The sequence below is a fragment of the Gekko japonicus genome, unplaced genomic scaffold (genome assembly GCF_001447785.1).
Source record: "Gekko japonicus isolate JY-2015 unplaced genomic scaffold, Gekko_japonicus_V1.1 scaffold2099, whole genome shotgun sequence".
NCBI lineage: Eukaryota > Metazoa > Chordata > Lepidosauria > Squamata > Gekkonidae > Gekko > Gekko japonicus.
Genome location: NW_015163152.1, coordinates 47,214 through 65,262, shown reverse-complemented (window position 1 = coordinate 65,262; position 18,049 = coordinate 47,214). Strand labels below are relative to the sequence as shown.

Sequence of the window (18,049 nt, the reverse complement as noted above, 5' to 3'; positions counted from 1 at the left end):
CAGTCCAGTGGCACCTTTAAGACCAAGTTTTATTCAGGTACAAGCTCCCCCTCCTCTGCAAGGACAGATCTGCACGTTCCCCCCCCCCCAGCTAGCAATCCAAAACAGTCCAGTGGCACCTTTAAGGCCAAGTTTTATTCAGGTACAAGCTCTCCCTCCTCTGCGAGGACAGATCTGCACGCCCACCCCCCCAATAGCTAGCAATCCAAAACAGTCCAGTGGAGCCTGAGCGGTGGGTGTGGCCTTCTGACACACTTCCGGTGATGTCAGGGGGTGTGGCATATGCAAATAAGCTATGCCAATGAGTTATGCTAATGAGCTCCTGCACCTCTTTTTCTACTAAATGACCCCTGATCATTATCAATATGTTTTTACCCCTTTTGCTTTTCTTTTTGGCAGTCTCATTTAATGTTAATAAAAAGCAAATTTGCGTATTTTTAAATAAAAATATGTTTGTAATATCTGTTTGTGTCTTGCGGCTCTCAGACATCGGACGTTTATTCTATGTGGCTCTTAATGTTGAGCAAGTTTGGCCGTTCCCGATTTAGACCCTCGCTTCCCATTCGCCATCCCCAAAGCTGCTAGCCCCCCCGCTCCCGAATGTCTCTAATTATGGCCCAAAAGTCGAACAACACCCCCCACCCCTGCTTTTATAAGCCTTCCCTGCCCAGGTGACTCCTATCAGCACTCAGCCCTGTGGCTACTAGGACACCTGCCTACAGTGTTAAGGATCACGAGTTCAAATCGCACCTGCCGCAAAATGAATTTGGTGCAGGGGCCCGATTAGCTAACACGAAGGAGCCACTTGTTTTAGCCGTGGGAGGGCTAGTAGATGAGAAAAAGCGCATGGGGGGCATAACTGCTTCCATGTCGACCCTTGCAAGTTGGTTGTGTTGTCAGAAATCTCTGTGCCGCCGCAGGTGGGGGTTTCGCTAGGCCGAGGGCCAGACCGTGCTGTCCTTTGCCAAATACCCTGCTTGCAAGATGGACAAATTCCTGGCACATCCCCCCCCCAAAAAAAAAAAAGTTCAAAGACTATTTGGAAACGGGACGCAGCCTATGCTTTGATGGCCAGTGGAACATTAACTGTGCTTAACCTGCCAGGTTGCTTGTTCCAGGCGTCTGACCTCGACAAACAGAGAGCTCGCACACTCTCACCCGGATGCACGGGTTCCTCGGACAAGCCCGTCCCCCAAACATCACAGGGCCGCAAGCGACGCCCTGTGCGAGATCTCTCAAAGTCAATTTTACCTTGACCTGATTGTCCCAGACAGGTTTGAAGCCAGGAACAGCAACGGCACAGGACGGATACCATGATTTTCGAGTATTCATTGTCACATGCGGTTCCCTCTGTCACTTTCACAACAGCCCTGCAAAGGCAAAATATTTGAAGGGAGGGCGCACCCGAGGCTTAGAGAATTGTCACTTTGTCAAAGCTATCTATAAAGGTGAGATTTCAATGGCCACTTGTGTTCCCAAGGGCTATTCTAGCACATGGATTAATTAATTAAGGGTATTTATTAGCTGCCTGTCTGGCTTACAATATTAATAAAATACATAAAGGCATAAAACCAAGCTTTAAAATCACAATTTAGGACTGCGTTACAGTTGTTTTGTTTTATGTATTTTATTAATATTTTGATTAATATTAATAACATATATTATTTACAATATAATAAAATACGTAAAGCCATAAAGCCAAAGTTTAGGACTGCTTTAAAGGGTTTTTTATGTATTCTATTAATATTTTGATTAATATTAATAAAAGACATTACTTACAATCAGGGGTCATTTTGTAGAAAAAGAGGTGCAGGAGCTTATTAGCATAACTCATTGGCATAGCTTATTTGCATATGTCACACACCCTGACATCACTGGAAGTGTGTCAGAAGGCAACACCCACCGCTCCACTGGACTGTTTTGGATTGCTAGCTACTGGGGGAACGGGACGTGCAGATCTGTCCTCGCAGAGGAGGGAGAGCTTGTACCTGAATAAAACTTGGTCTTAAAGGTGCCACTGGACTCTTTTGGACCGAGCGGGGCATCTCTGCAACTTACCTGGCTGCTTCTTGCTCTGACTGAGGGCTGCTGGGAGCAGGGGGTGGGGCTTGTTGCATGTGACCGCCCCCTGGGCTCTTTACTGCCGGAGCTCCGCTCCTGTGCGCTCCTGCAGGAAACAACCCCTGCTTACAATATTAATAAAAGACATAAAGCCAGAATTTAAAACCACAATTTAGGACTGCTTTAAAGTTTTACGTTTTATGTATTTTATTAATATTGTAAATAATGTCTTTTATTAATATCGTGGATAAAACCATCTTCAGCTGCCTCCTAAAGATTGAAAACGAGGGGGCCAGGCAGAAATAAATAAATACCTCCCTTGGGGGTAGGGGCTGCCGCTGTAAAGTGACTAACAAATCAACAGCCCTGCAAGGTAGGCTGAGGCTCCGTTTGCTCTACTTCTGCCTAACGGGAGACAGAGATAACAGCTGTCGTCCAGCTTAATTATTTCATGGCACAGGAGACGTATGAACCAGAGTCCTTAAAGCTGACAAACCAGACCAGCTCCCGAACAAGGGGAAATCAACCCCTCCAGAGTTCACCATGGGTTGAAGGCTGGGCGTCCCTCTGCTTCATCCTCCCCCCCCCCCCTCCAGGGCTGAACGTTTGGGTCCAATCCATCCCAAAAGGCTGCCTCGGCCTCGCCGTTCACCAGCAAGGACAGGCAGCGAGTCAAGGAAGCTTCAGACCAGCTGCTTGTTGAGCATCACCCGGTTCTCCCACGGGCATGATTCAGGCCCTGCAGAGACCTTGGGCTGCCACTGGCAAGAGGCACAGGCTGGCCTTGCTACAAGCCTCCCCCGCAGATGAGGAATTCTTGCAAGACAAAAGGCAGCCGGGGGAGGCAGCTGGCGGGGAGGGGGGGGACACACACATGCTCCACAGCCTGACATTTTTCTCGAAGCCAGAAAACATACTTTGGGGCAAAAGAGCAAAATCCGAGTCCAGTGGCATCGTCTAAGACCAACAAAGTTCTATATTCAAGGTATAAGCTTTTGTGTGCACGCGCACGTTTTCAGGAAACTCATATACTGTGCACGAAACCTTGTTGGTCTTACAGGTGCCCCGGCCTGGACTCGAACTTTGTCCTGTCAGAGAACAAATTTAGGCCGCAGTCACACCCACACTAAGCAATCCACTTGCAATGCACTTTCGAGTTGGATTTTGCCAGCTCACACAGTAAAAAGAGGTATCCATGTTTCACTGTATGTATTCTTCTGTCATTTCTTAACCTGTTGAAAGCCGCCCTGAGCGTGCCCATGCGGAGAGGGCAGAATATAAATTGAAAGTATAAATACATTTAAAAAATAAAAATCCAGTTGGAAAGTGCATCGCAAGTGCAGGGGTCATTTCCTGCAGGAGCGCACAGGAGTGGAGCTCCGGCAGTAAAAAGCCCAGGGGGCGGGCACATCACATGCAACAAGCCCCCCCCCCTGCTCCCAGCCGCCCTCAGTCAGAGCAAGAAGCAGCCAGGTAAGTTGCAGAGCCCCCCCCCCCAGCTCCCCAGTCCAAAACAGTCCAGTGGCACCTTTAAGACCAAGTTTTATTCGGGTACAAGCTCTCCCTCCTCTGCGAGGACAGATTTGCACGTCGTCCCCCTCAATAGCTAGCAATCCAAAACAGCCCAGTGGAGCCTGAGCGGTGGGTGTTGCCTCCTGACATACTTCCGGTGATGTCAGGGGGTGTGGCATATGCAAACAAGTTATGCTAATGAGCTCCTGCACCTCTTTTTCTACAAAATGACCCCTGCAAGTGGATTATTTAGTGTGGGGTGACCACAGCCTTTGAGTCCAGCGGCACCTTTAAGACCAAGCAAGGTTTATTCAAGGTATGAGCTTTCGCGCACATGCACGGCTAGCCACCGTAATTTGACTTTTGGGAAAGACGGACACAGAACGTGGCTCCGTTGGGGGGATGGAGGCAGCGCTCAGCATGTTTGTTGCCGGTATCCTGAGGACTAGAAGGGTGGGGTTTTAAAAAACTTTTTTAATGAACCGCCCCTCACAGATTAGCAGGTCCCAGGATCTGCGTGGTACAAACGCACCTTCAGACAGAAAGAGCAGGGTTCCCCACCCTTTTTCAGCCTATGGGCACCACTGGAATGCTGACTCAATGTGGTTTTAGTGTGGGGTGACCACAGCCTTTGAGTCCAGCGGCACCTTTAAGACAAAGCAAAGTTTATTCAAGGTATGAGCTTTCGTGCGCATGCAGGCTAGCCACCGTGATCTGACTTTTGGGAAAGACGGACACAGAACGTGGCTCCGTCGGGGGGATGGGGGCAGCGCTCAGCATGTTTGTTGCCAGTATCCTGAGGACTGGAAGGGTGGGGGTTTTTTTTACTTTTTTAACGAACCCCCCCTCACAGATTAGCAGGTCCCGGGTTCTGCGTGGTACAAACGCACCTTCAGACAGACAGAGCAGGGGTCCCCAACCTTTTTCAGCCTGTGGGCACCACTGGAATGCTGACTCAATGTGGTGGGCACAGCCGCAAAATGGCCGCCACGGCTTGCCTCCACTTACACGGTGAAGATCCTTGAGCTACGGCGGGAAGCTGCTGCCCAAGCAGAGGTCATTTCGGGGGGGAAACGCAGGGGATCGCAGTTCCCCCAGGTGAGGTACGGGGGCGGGGCACATGACGAAGCCCCGCCCCCTGCTTCCGGCCGCCCTGCTTCCGGCCCTCAGCCAGCCAGGAGGAGGCAGAAGAGGGAGGGTAAGTTGCTTCCTTCCTGCCTCTCCCCACCCCTGCCTGCCTGGGGCCAGGGAGGGCCTTCGCGGGGCTTCCTTGCACTCCCGCCAGCCTTGCAGGTCCACCGCCGGGCCCCTCGTGGGGCTCAGCAGTGGAGCTGCAAGGCCGGTGGTGGCGGCCGGGACCGTTGGGGGCGGGGTGTGTGGCCTTATGACACACTTCCGGTGATGTCAGGAGGTGTGGCATATGCTAATGAGTTATGCTAATGAGTTCCCCTAGCTCTTTTTCTACGAGATGACGCCTGCGCCCAAGCAATGTTTTTAAAACTATGCAGAGCCCGTCTTGCCAGTCGGGTGGAACAGGCTCCCTGTTGAGACCAGGGCCCTGCGGGGACTCCTTCAAATCCGCAGGGCCTGCAAGACGGAGCTCTTCCACCAGGCCTTTGGCTGAGGCAGTGGGCGCCCTACTACAGCTTCCCTGAGGTTGCTGTCACCCATCTGCCACCTGCCTACTGACCACCGACAACTGGCCTTTAACTCATTGTGCCATCGGGCCTGAACTTTATAGCCAACTGGTGCTACTCCAAGCTGTACCCATTGTTATGAGACAGAGGCGACAAGAGATTTTGCTTTCTGACAGAGCCAAAAGGGATTGGGTGAGAGACGGTCACAGTTTCTCCTAGAGTTTAAGTGTCCTATTAAGCCTTGACGCTAAAGACCATCCTCGGAAGAAGCACACGTACCAGGAGGACAGGGTAAGTTGGAAAGCGGAAATTCAACAAACGTAATCGCAGACCTCTTTAAGGAACACAGCAGGGCACTCAAACACAGGGGCGAGGCAGCGGTTCGGTTTCACTTCCACAACAGAGAGGGAGACTCATTCAAGAGGAAGCAGCGTCCCCCTTAGAGGAAGTCGGGGACGCGAAAAGGTGTTTTCTTCCTTTTGTTGCTGCGTCAAAGGGAGGATGTGGCAGCGGAGACCGGCTTGTACAGATGGCCCTCCTGGAACCAGCAGCAGAGAGAGACTTAATATGAAGTGGAAGGGGTTTCACCTGATCTCTTCACAACAGGAGATGCCGGGGAGCCTGGCCCGTAGCTACCGTGGGGCCCACGGGGCCCGGCCTCCTAGTCTTTCTTCTGGACCCCCTCCTTCCCGGGCCGCCCCCAAAGTGCCCCAACTTGCCGTCTGCATTGTGCTTTGATTTAATTAGCTGGCGCCCCACCTGAGACCCCCTCCCCAAAAATTCCCTAGCTACGGGGCTGCCGGGGACTGAAGTGGGACCTTCTGCATGCCAAGCAGAGCCTTCATTTTCCTATGCTGATTTCAGCGAGTTCTTGTACTGTGAGAAAGGGAGAAAAGGACTTCCTTCTCTATCTGATGCATAATCTTGTAAACCTCTGTCACGTCACCCCTCCATCGTCATCTCTCCGAGCTAAAAGGCCCCCTTACCTCTTTACCCTTTCTTCGTCAGGAAAGCGTTCCATCCCCGTAATCATTCCAGTTGCCTTTTTCTGCCAGTTTGCTGTAGTGGTGAAGTGCGCGGACTCTAATCTGGGAGAACCGGGTTTGATTCCCCACTCCTCCACTTGCATTTGGCTGGATGACCTAGAGCAAGCCATAGTTCTGATAGAGCTGTTCTTGAAAAAGAGCCGTTTCTATCAGAGCTCTCTCAGCCCCACCTCCTTCAGAGCATCTGTTGTGGGGAGGAGAAGGGAAAGGAGTTTGTGAGCTGCTCTGAGACTCCTTCAGGTAGTGAAGGGCGGGGTATAAATCCAATCTCTTCTTCTTTTCCCAATGCTATCTTTTCACCTCACTTAGTACCCAATCTTTTTAACTAGACATGTTGGGGATTGAACCTGGGACCTTTTGTGTGCCAAGCAGGTGCTCTACCACTGAGCCACAGCTCCATGAGAGGAATAGAATGAATGAACCAGGTGCTGGTTCTTACCTTTAAAGCCCTATATGGTCAGGGACCTACTTACCTAAGGGACCGCCTTTCCCCACATATTCCCGAGAACACAAATATCGGGGTCCCAAAACCGCCTGGCCCTTCCAGGTCCCAAAAGAAGCCAGGCTAGCTGTGACGAGGGCCAGGGCCTTCTCTGTGGCTGCCCCATACTACTGGAATGAGCTCCCGGAGGACATCAGGCACCTGCAGGACCTTTTACAGTTCCGCAGGGCCTGTAAGATGGAGCTCTTCCACCAGGCTTCCGAATAGGGTGCCGCTGCTAACGCCGTGGCCCCGGCCCCAACACCAATACTAGTACCATCATCAGCGCTAAATCGACATCTAACAGCCTGGCAAGGACCTGGACAATGGTGATGGTTCTCATCAATGCGCCCTCTAAGCTGCGGAGTCTTATGAGCAAAAATTCTACTTTGTGAGCTACTGACATTAAAGTTGTTAGTAAGCGATCTGGCTACTGCATGAATTAGTTTGCTCTGGAGCCATCCTTCCTGAGCTAAGACAAAAACGTGTGAGCCAGAGGCTAAAAAACTGTGAGCTAGCTCACACTCACTCAGCTTAGAGGGAACATTGGTTGTCATCCGGATGCCGAAAGAACGCCGCCATCGTTTATTACCTGTACTTGCAAGCACTTTGAAATGGTGATGGTTTTAACTGTTTTATCTTTTGTAAATGCCGTGTGTCTTTTATTATATCGCAAATATGTTGTAAGCCGCCTTGAGCTCGCCTTGGCGGGGAGGGCGGGATTTAAAAGATCAAAGGAAATAAATAAATAAATAAAATTCAGGCGAGCCACACTTTTGATAGGCAAGCAAAGAAAAAAAAAATGCTACAGAAGGGGAACGTCACGCCCAGAGTTTGCTAGGGTCTTCCCTGGCAAGACCGCCGTATGTAAGTCAGCACTTCTGCCCCTTCTCCCCAGCTGTCCAAAGCTCAGGAGGCCTGCCTGGCGTTGTGGGCTGTGAAGACTCCCTCCCTCCCGTGAACTGCCTGACGCTACAGCTTTACCTCCTCTGAGCCCGTAGCGCAACGGTGTCACTGCTCCGGTTAAAGAGGTTTTGTTCAAAACTAGGTGCAGCCTGGCATGGATGGCCACAGATCCCCAGCCACATTGTGCAACCCTGTCGAGGCACACCTTGGAGCTAGGTGTGGCCGCTGGCAGTCCTCCAAATCGTGCAGAGATGCATATTGGTGCATGCGCACACCCTCCCTTCCTCCGGCCGCTTTCCAACATAGAACTGATCTGTGAGAGCGAGCAAACTGGAAAGCAAACTTTTTCTCATTTAGAAACCTGTTCCTGGATGCGGTTCCTCAAAAGAAAATCTGTTCTGCTGAGCGATACGTCGTCCCTGATTTCTCCCAGACTGTCTTTAAGAATCAACAAAAGAGCCAGTTTGGTGTAGTGGTTAAGTGCGCGGACTCTAATCTGGGAGGACCGGGTTTGATTCCCCAGTCCTCCACTTGCACCTGGCTGGATGGCCTTGGGCAATCTGTAGTTCTGATAAGAGCTGTTCTTGAAAAAGATGTTTCTATCAGAGCTCTCTCAGCCCCACCGACCTCACAGGGTGTCTGTTGTGGGGAGGGAAAGGAGTTTGTAAGACGCTCTGAGACACCTTTGGGTAGTGAAGGGCGGGGTATAAATCCAATCTCCTCCTCCTCCTCCTCTTCTTCTAAAAGCCCAGTTTAGTGAAAAGGCACATTCCCGTAGCTTAGCTTGATGACTTTTTCAGAGGAGCGAAAGATGAAGCACAGATCCGGATGGACCTCTCTCTCGGACACTCCACAGAGCTGAGCATCCAGTCTCCAACGGTGGTCAGCCAAACGTTTCCAGGCAGCAGGTTAATGCAGCAACACCCTGCACCCTCTGGTTCATACCCGGTGTTTCAGAATTTAGACACAGAGGTTCCGTTTCAGTGTCACAATTAATAGCTGCCAACAGACCTGCCTAAACCCTTTTTCTGAAACCATCTGGCCGCCGTTAACCTCCAGTGGCAGGCAGTTCCACAAGTTCATTGCACTTTCCGCGAAAGACTCATTCGGTGCCAATGCAAATGACCGCTTTTACAGTGTATGGGGAGACACACCTATTTCTCTCTCACACCAATTAGGAAACAATTCTTGAGTGGAGGAGGTCTTTCACATCACCTGCTTAACCTGGCTCTTTTTTGCTGGAAATGCTACTGGGAACGGAACAAGGGGACCTTCGGCACCACCACGGGGGTTGCCAACGAGTGAGCTCCCAGCTTCTGCCAACCTAGCAGTTTGAAAGCAAGAAACTGCAAGTAGATAAACAAGTACCGCCTTGGTGGGAAGGTAACAGCGTTCCGTGCACCTCAGCGTCTAGTCATGCCGGCCATGTGACCACGGAAAACTTCTTTGGACAGTGCTGGCTTTTCAGCTTGGAAACGGAGATGAGCACCGCATCCCTAGAGTCGGATTCGACTGGCTTTCGAGCAAGGGAGACCTTGACCCCTACCTAGGAGCTTTTGAGTCGTTGCTCACTTCAGATACTTCAGTTAGCAATTCTCTTGTTTAACATGCCTAGATCCTGTCCTTTTGTAGTACCCAGCGTTTGTGCCTCATAAAGTTTAACCTGAAAGCCCCTGCACGAGTCCTTAATTATCTGCCTACCCCCTTGGCATGCTACTCAACGGCACCCCTGTGGAGTTGGCCTTTTACCCAAAGTGGTGGCAGCAACAGTAAGGAGGGGGGGGGGGGGGGGGGGACGACACAGTGGCTCGTCTTTCCCCAGAGTGTGACAGAGATCATGATAACTCAAAATTTTTCTCATGACAGAATCTCACACACCCCAAGATCTGGGCATCAGATTTCTTTAAAAAAATAAATAAATCAACACCTTTTGCGTGGGAGGGAGCTGTGCAGGCAGAGATTTAAAAAATTACTCTCGGAGATGCGCGTCCCTGCCACTGTGAGAAATGAGAGGCGAAACTCACCGGCCCCTCCCGTGTCACAGCTGCGTCTCACAGAGGAACCAGAAAGGGACAAGAAACAGAACCGGCTACAGCCCAAGGAAGTTAGATCACTACTGAAAGGAACATCCACCACGCCCAGTGAGGTTGGATCACCAGTCTGACAGAAGAGGAAACTGCATCAGAATTTAAGGAAACCAAAACCGTGGCGGGAGGGGGGGGAGGGATTCCAGTCACATTATTGCTTAGACATTCATATCCAGAAGAAAAGAAGAAGAGACTGGATTTATACCCCGCCCTTCACTACCCGAAGGAGTCTCAAAGCAACTTACAATCTCCTTCCCCTCCCCACAACAGACACCCTGCGAGGTAGGTGGGGCTCAGAGAGCTCTTTCGAGGACTGCTCTTGAGAGAGAAGCTCTGAAAATAACTTGTGACTGACCCAAGGTCCCACCAGCAGCTGCATGTGGAAGTGCAGGGAATCAAACCCGGTCCCCCCAGATTAAACTCCGCACTCTTTAACCCACTACGCCAAACAGAATTCAGCTGGATGAGAAGCGTCTGTTTTGAAAGCCGACGGTTTCTAGCTTTCAAAGGTGGACGACCTTGGTAGGAAGAAAGAGGCAACGGAGAGGAGAGGAAATGAAGATGAACCACACTCTAGGTCTGTAGCTGGCAGGTGAATTCTGGGGCCTGCAACGTGCTCAAGGTGGAAGCCGAGCGCCTGGGAATCTGCTGCACATGATGCATTTCCTATTCACTACCAGAAGGTGAACTTCGCGTCTGTGGCGGGGAGGGTTAGAGCTACCATCTCCTCTAGGAACATCGGCATGTTGTTCCTCTTTGCCCAGGCTAGAGACACCAGCAGCCGCTTCTCTCAGCAGAGGCGCCAACAAGCAGAAACACACTCAGCAAACAGTTTCTGCGGCACGGCATCCCTGGAATCCAAATGGAATCACAGAATCGGAAGGGGGCAAATAGAGGCCATCTAGTCCAGCCCCCTGCTCAGTGCAGGATCAGCCTAGAGCATCCCTGACACGGGTTTGTCCAGCCGCCGCTTCAAGACGGCCAGGGAGGGGGAGCTCACCCCCTTCCCTAGGCAGCTGACTCTACTGTTGCACTACTCTGACTGTAAAAAAAAATAAAAATTCCTACTATCCAGACGGTACCTTTCTGCCCGTGATTGAAACCCATTTTTGAGTTTTATATCCTCTGCTGCCAGCAGGAACGGCTCCCTGCCCTCCTCTCGGTGACAGCCCTTCAAAGACTTTCAAGAGAGCCATCCTGTCATTTGTCCAAAGGAGGAAGCAAGCAGGAATTCTAGGAGGAAAGCAAAATCCTGGGGGCGGGGGGAGAGGAAGCAAAGAAAAATGTCATCCTCGCACTCGGTACGGTTGTAGATGGTCAACCGGTGCTCCTGCCCAGCTGACAGCAACTTACCTGGTCGCCTAAGGAGAGCAGCAGCTGCCTTCAGGGCGAACGGACAGTAAGAAAGTGATACTACTTGGCAGTTCTTTTCATTTGGAACCACAAAAAACTGGCAGAGGGGTATCAGTAAATGGGGAGGAGGGCGGCTTAATTGGCAAAGCTGGAGCACATAGTCAGGCAAAACGTGAACAGTAAGAACAAACCAAACACCGCTTTTCGTTTCCATGAGGACTAGAAGGGGGAGGAAAAATCATTTTATTTTATTATTCTTTTTTTAAAAAACAAAACAAAAACAGTTTGATGAAGTGAGCCCTTGTTTGTAGAGATCCGGGAGGGTTCCCCCGCCCAAACCTCAGGCACCCATAACCACAAATGTGTAACCCCCCACCCCACCCCTCAACAGAAAGGATTCAAAAGAAATTCCAGCGTTAGAATGTACAGTACATTTGCATATGCAGATCATCAGCATCTGATACAACCCCTCCCCCCCGTTCTTCCATTCAGGGGAGAGAAAGAGAAACTTAAATTTTCTTTTTTAAAAAAATAACAAAACCAACCCAGTGTTTTCCAGTTCCACAGCTGCAGTTTTGGCTTACAAAAAAGTACCTTGTTTTCCCCTTAAGTAACTGAGAGCCATTATCGAAGGCACGAAAAGAAGGCCAGCTATTTTTCCACCACCACTGCTGCCCCCCCCAGCTAAAAGCACCCCCCCTTCACACTTGTGTGTGTGGATTTGGGACAGAAGTGGAAATTGGTAGCTACCACCAACGCACACGCTGGCGGCCAGCGGGGGAGAGGGTTAATTTAAGTGCCTTCATACATTACAACCAATGCATACATTTCCTAGTCGGGGCAACTGGAACACGCAAGTCCGAGCCAATGTGCGAGGCCTTCACCGACAAACAGATGCGCGGCGCGCCCAAGACAGCCACCCTGTTTCGCCCGGACCAGCAGCCACTGGGGCCTGGAATTCCCTGGGAAGAAGAGATACCCTGAAAGCACGCCCCCTCCACACGAGATTCTAAAAGCCGTCCAGATACAAGCCAGTTTTTTGTCTTTTGTGTCACGCGCACGGATCCTTGGGTGGGGGAGCACACACAATACCCTCTTTTACCCATGTGAAAACAGCAGCCCCAGATGTGGGAGGCGGGGATCGAGACCCAAACAACGTCCCCGCAGTAGGCCGGCTGGGCCATGGGGGGGGGGATATCAGCAGGAGCAGAGGCCTGGCTTAACGGCGTAGGAGAGAGGTCCCCCCGCATTCCGTGCGCCGTCGATGGGATTATCTCGAACGCCAAAGCAGATGGCTGCCACCTGACTGCGTTCCCCTCTGATTTAACACGATTGCCAGGTTCCCAAAGTGCAAAGGCACAGAAAGCGTCTGCCGGGAAGCAAGAGAACGGAAAAGGGAATGCCACAAACTCTCCCCACCCCCCACCCCCAAACGCCCCGCTTTTAAGACGTACATTTTCTGTCGCTCGAGCCTTTCTAAAAAGAATGGTTCAGCGGCGGCTCCCGTGGGGAAGGAAGGAGAAACCAGAACAGGGGAGGGGGAAGAGGAGAAAGACTCCCACCCTCTCGCACGGCAGGGGTAAGAGAGTCGGGTCCCATTTTACGGAGGAGGAACTGAGGCCAAACCACCACCCACCCACGCACCGGTTTGCCAGCGGCGGAAGGGGGACGGTGCAGCGGAACCGAAGCCGCGAGGGCAGACGGAAGTTCTGAAGATTTCGGGGGACGGAGGGGCCCCCCCACACCCCAAAGCTGACTGCAACACCCCGATCCAAATCGCAAGAGGGAGGCGGTTGCCGAAAACGTGCCTTCGAGTCACTTCCCCCCCCTCCCACGGAGAAAGGGGGGGGAGAGCACGCCTTGTGGGAATTATGAGTCAGGCTTTCTCGAGAGGTGCTCACGCCCAGGCAGTGGGGCCAGGCGGCAGGAGGGAGGCACACTATAAGTCTTGCTAGGCCTCACAGTGGTGGCCGGGGTGTGTGTGCGTGTGTGTGTGTGTGAGCTCCCTCCCCATCTTCCTGCGCTAGGACAGCCCCACCCTCAAAGACTTGGCCCGGCTGCTTCTCTTGCAGAGGGAAGACGGCCTGAAAGTTTCTATTCAGATCAACACCCAAACGCAAAGGGATCCAGGCAAGCAGCAGGATGATGTGCCCAGGAAATTTCGGGGGGTGGGGATATTGCCCCCATTGCAAGGATCTCAAGTTCAGGGGAAAAAACACAACCCCGTCAGTCAAACAGCTAAGGGGGCAGCAACCGGTGTTCCCTCTAAGCTGAGTCAGTGTGAGCTGGCTCACAGTTTTTTAGCCTCTGGCTGACACATCTTTGTCTCGGCTCAGGGAGGAGGGCTCCAGAGCAAGCTAATTTACGCAGCAGCCAACCCGCTCGCTCACAACTTGACTGCCAGTAGCCCGCAAGGTAGAATTTTTGCTCACAAGACTCCACAGCTTAGAGGGGACACTGGCAGCGACTGGCGTGAGTCACTGTCGTTTCTTAGATTCTTCTCTCTCTCTGCCTGCAATGCTTCAGAACGAATCCCCCCCCCCGCCCAATTTTCTTTGGGGATTTCCAAAAGACGCACATTTTAAAAAAAATAAATCCGAAGTGGGCACACCTGAGAGCTCTGCTGCCTTCACATCTCGATAAGCTAAAGCGACCGACCAAGGAAATCGGACACAAGAGCGTTTCACGTGCTTGTTCGAGAGAAATGGTTGTCTTTTCATTGGGGTGTCCAGGGGAGGGAGAGAACCTGCCTTACTCCAACGTGCACAAGTCCTTATTGGCAAAAGACAATGAATGGATATGGTGAGAACTCAAATCCCGTTCAGCCAGACTTTCATTATAAGGGAAGTGGGAAGTCTAAAAAGTTAGAACACAGCTTTTGGGGGGGTCGATGGGAAGAGGGAAAGCGGATGAAGGGGGAAACCACGAATCCCTGAGCAGGCCACTCCGTGCAGAAGGGAGCCCAAATACATCCAGTTTGATTTGAAAGTCAGGAACTGACTTGCCTTTACTGGCATATTATAGGATGATAAGAAAACCTTACCTAAAATTGGTCCCTGCTTCCCTCTAGACTTTGCTTCAAAGTATTCCGGGGGAGGGGGGGGGAGCAGGCATTTAGCAAAGAGGAGAAAGGAGAGACCCTGGCCTGCAAAAACCCGCTTTTATCAGTGACCAAGATTCCACTCGTGCCAAAAAGACATATATCCCACTGTGGGCGAAACAGGATCAACGTAGCCAATAAGATCGAAAACCTATATTCCACGCCCACCACTTGGAACAGAGAACCCGCAGAGCGTGTTTCTCCTTCAACGCACACCAGGAAGGTACGTTTCCCAGGGTTGGGAATTGGCCTCCAGCCACTGAACCGGCGCTCGAGAGAGCGGATGGCGCAGATGGAGGGTAGAATGCTGGCTAATAGTCCTTTCCCTGGCACAGGTGGCATGGTGATGCGTGCCCACCTTGACGGGATCCCAAAAGGTAAAGGCAGAAGTGGGGGGGGGATTTTTGTGCCGGGGAGGAAAGATTTTACAAAGGAGAGGAAAGGATCCAAACAGATCCGCATCGATTCAGTCCTGCTTGGAAGAGACAAGTATTCGGCCAAGGGACACGGAACTAAGAAGACCGCTTCAAAAGCTGGGGGCAGGGGGGAATCAATGAAAGGGGGGCTGAGCCAGAGCCGCCCCACTTCAAGAGGCTCCCGTCCGCCCTCCCCGTTTCAAGACGGGAATCCGTCCTCTCCCAAGAGGGAGACGTTGGGGAAGAATTTGGGAAGGGTGTAAGAGAGCACAGCTCTGATTAATGGCTTTTGTCGATCCCACCCATTCCACACCGGGTGAACTGGTTCGGTCGGGCGTGCACGGCTCTGCCCACCGCAAGCAGGCAACTTTGGCAGGTTGAACAGGTCAAGAGAGAAGAGGAGACTGCGGTAGCCCCAAGAAAATAAAATTAAAAAAAAAATGAAGGTGGTTCCAACAAAAGAGCGTTTCCGGGACACGGCCTACGCAGGCAAGCTGTTCCAGCCAGCGGACATCCCTCTTCGCGCCTCCCAACCACACAGCGTGCAACAAAGGGCAGAGAACGGTATGGGGCAGGCCCCTCCTGAAAGCAAAAGGGATTGGATCCCGTGGATCCATTCCGCCGCTGGCGGAACTTTCCTCACGATGCAAGCGGGTCCCCGTGGGATCCAGCAAGCAGAACCCATATCCGAGGACGAGCTCTAATATGGAGAAAAATTCTCAGCCTTATATGGTCCCAACAGTTCTTCCCGACCCTTAAAAAAAAGAAAAGAAAAAGAAAACCAACTCTGCTATTGCGGAGGAGCCGATCCAAATTGCTTACAATCCCCCCTCCCCAGCTTCCTTGCAATGGGGTCCCCAGATTTTTGAGCCCGCAGGCCCCTTTGGTAGTCTGCCCCAGTATGGAGGGCGCAGCCACAAAACGGCCACCGCCGCGGCTGACCTTCAGTCACACAGCGAAGACCCTCGTGCTGCGGTGGTCACCAAAGCCACATTTCTACAAATCCGCATAGCCCGTCAAATCTCCAGCAGCCAATCAGAAGCCTTACGGGGCCAAAGCTCCACCCACTTTCCAGAAACAGCTGGAGTGCGACTGGAAAGGTGTCAACGCCACTGCGCCCAGGGGCACCGTGTTGGGGAACCTCTGCTCTACAACAGAGCTCATCTCTTAGGCAAAGGCCACTACTCGGTCACCGCAGGTTGGAGAACCGTGGGGGCGGAGGGGGTTCAGAGGAAAGCCAAGCTGACACTCACAGGTGGCTTCCTGGTAAAGGGTGGGGACCAACCAACCCCCTTTCCCCATTTTCTCTCCCATCCGTGGAAAACACAAAAGCTCCCGATGGTAACTGGGAGGAAGGCTTCTCCCAGACGGCTCTTTTGCCGGTACCGCTCCAACATCTGCAGAAGCAACTAGCCAAAATTCGTTTCGATGCACCCTATTAGATTTCAAAACCTGCTGCACCCCCCAAAAAACGTTTGGAGGCTGGGGTGGGTGGGTGAGGGAAGAGACAGAAGAGAATATATATATGTATACGTTCTAGGATTCATTGGTTAAAGAGACTCTGCGCGCGCGCACATCACTAGGTGACACAGCCCTAGGATTAGGATTTGTAGTTGGACGTGAGCCACATCAGGCCTTCGTAGAGTCCTTCCCCCGACGTGGCGCACGACGGCTGGACGTACCAATTCCTGTCCCTAATGCGAGTGAGGCCCAGTTTCTCTTGGATCTCGTGGGGCTTCATGGCGTCGGGGAGGTCTTGCTTGTTGGCGAAGACGAGAATGATGGCGTCCCGCATTTCCCGGTCATTGATGATGCGGTGGAGCTCCTGACGGCCCTCGTCGATCCGGTCGCGGTCCGCGCAGTCCACCACGAAGATCAACCCCTGGGTGCCGGTGTAGTAGTGTCTCCAGAGGGGCCGGATCTTGTCCTGGCCCCCCACGTCCCAGACGTTGAACTTGACGTTCTTGTAGGTCACCGTCTCCACGTTGAAGCCCACCGTGGGAATGGTGGTCACCGGCTGGCCAAGCTTGAGCTTGTAAAGGATGGTCGTCTTGCCGGCCGCGTCCAGGCCCAGCATCAGGATCCTCATCTCTTTGTTGCCGAAGATCTTGGACAGCATCTTCCCCATGGCTGCAGGCGAGCGCCACAGTCCATACAAGACTGGATTGGGGGGGGGGGGGGGGGAGACAAACAAAAAAGAGAAATTACAATCCATTCGGTTCTGTCTCCTCACAATCTATTCGGTTCTGTCTCCTCACTTACAATCTGTTCGGTTCTGTCTCCTTACTTACAATCTATTCGGTTCTGTCTCCTCACTTACAATCCATTCGGTTCTGTCTCCTCACAATCTATTCGGTTCTGTCTCCTCACTTACAATCTATTCGGTTCTGTCTCCTCACTCAAGACCCTTCTGCTGTCTACCATGGCGTCCGAGCACACAAGGAAGTGGGAATGTATTTTAAAAAATTACGTGATAGGCCTGGTCACCACAGAGGGGGCATTTTAGCAGATTTTTGTCTTCGCTCAGGAAGGAGGCCTCTAGAGCAAACTAATTTATGCAGCAGCCAAATTGCCCGCTCACAACTTTAATGCCAGTAGCTCACAAAGCAGAATTTTTGCTCACAAGACTCCACAGCTTAGAGGGAGCATTGTTAACTGTAACAAGAGATGTAGTCGTCTCTTACTTTAGAACATGAGAGACGCCATGTTGGATCAGGCCACTGGCCCATCCAGCCCAACACTCTGTGTCACACAGTGGCCAAAAATACCAGGGGTCATCAGGAGGTCCACCAGCGGGGACCAGAAGCCCTCCCACTGTTGCCCCCCCCAAGCACCAAGAATACAGAGTATCACTGCCTCAGACATAAGAACATAAGAGCAGCCATGTTGGATTAGGCCAATGGCCCATCCAGCCCAACACTCTGTGTCACACAGTGGCCAAACCCCAGGGGCCATCAGGAGGTCCACTAGTGGGGCCAGAACTCCAGACGCCCTCCCAGGGTTGCCCCCCAAGCACCTACATCTTGGCCTCCCCAAGCACCTTGGGCCGCTTTTCTCACTTAGTCTGTCCCCATTTCTCTGCCTTTGCTCCCGGTTCCCAGCTGAACACAATCACAAGGGCCAGGGCTCCGTTTCCCATGAACCTCACGAACAAGTGACAGAACGCAACGGACACTGCAGACTGTTCTCAGGCGCCTAGGCCCGACAAGTGCCACAAACCAGAAGATTCACCTGCCTTTGTTTTTCCCTTCAGCAGGGCTCAAGGGGAAAGGGACTGAGAATAAAACGGCCAATATTGTATATATCTATGGTCTGGCCTCATTGGGAATCCTGTGTACAGTTCTGGCCACCGTTATCTCCAAAGGGACTTTGCGGAGGAGGGCGACCAAGATGATGAGGGGGTTGGCACACCTTCCCTAGGAGGAAAGGCGGAAGAGTCTGGGAGTTTTC

The 18,049-nt window shown here is 52.0% G+C and overlaps 1 protein-coding gene across 1 annotated transcript; it reads right to left on the bottom strand.

The window, feature by feature from the left end:
• Positions 1–13,499: 13,499 nt before the first annotated feature.
• Positions 13,500–16,741, bottom strand: LOC107106836 (ADP-ribosylation factor 6-like). The gene has a single exon (XM_015407051.1). It carries the CDS (start codon positions 16,725–16,727, stop codon positions 16,200–16,202), a length of 528 nt encoding a protein of 175 aa, XP_015262537.1. The 5' UTR covers positions 16,728–16,741; the 3' UTR covers positions 13,500–16,199.
• Between the last annotated feature and the right edge of the window lie 1,308 nt (positions 16,742–18,049).

Excerpts from the sequence above, each read along its gene's own strand:
- LOC107106836 (XM_015407051.1), bottom strand. The coding sequence starts at position 16,727 with ATGGGGAAGATGCTGTCCAAGATCTTCGGCAACAAAGAGATGAGGATC.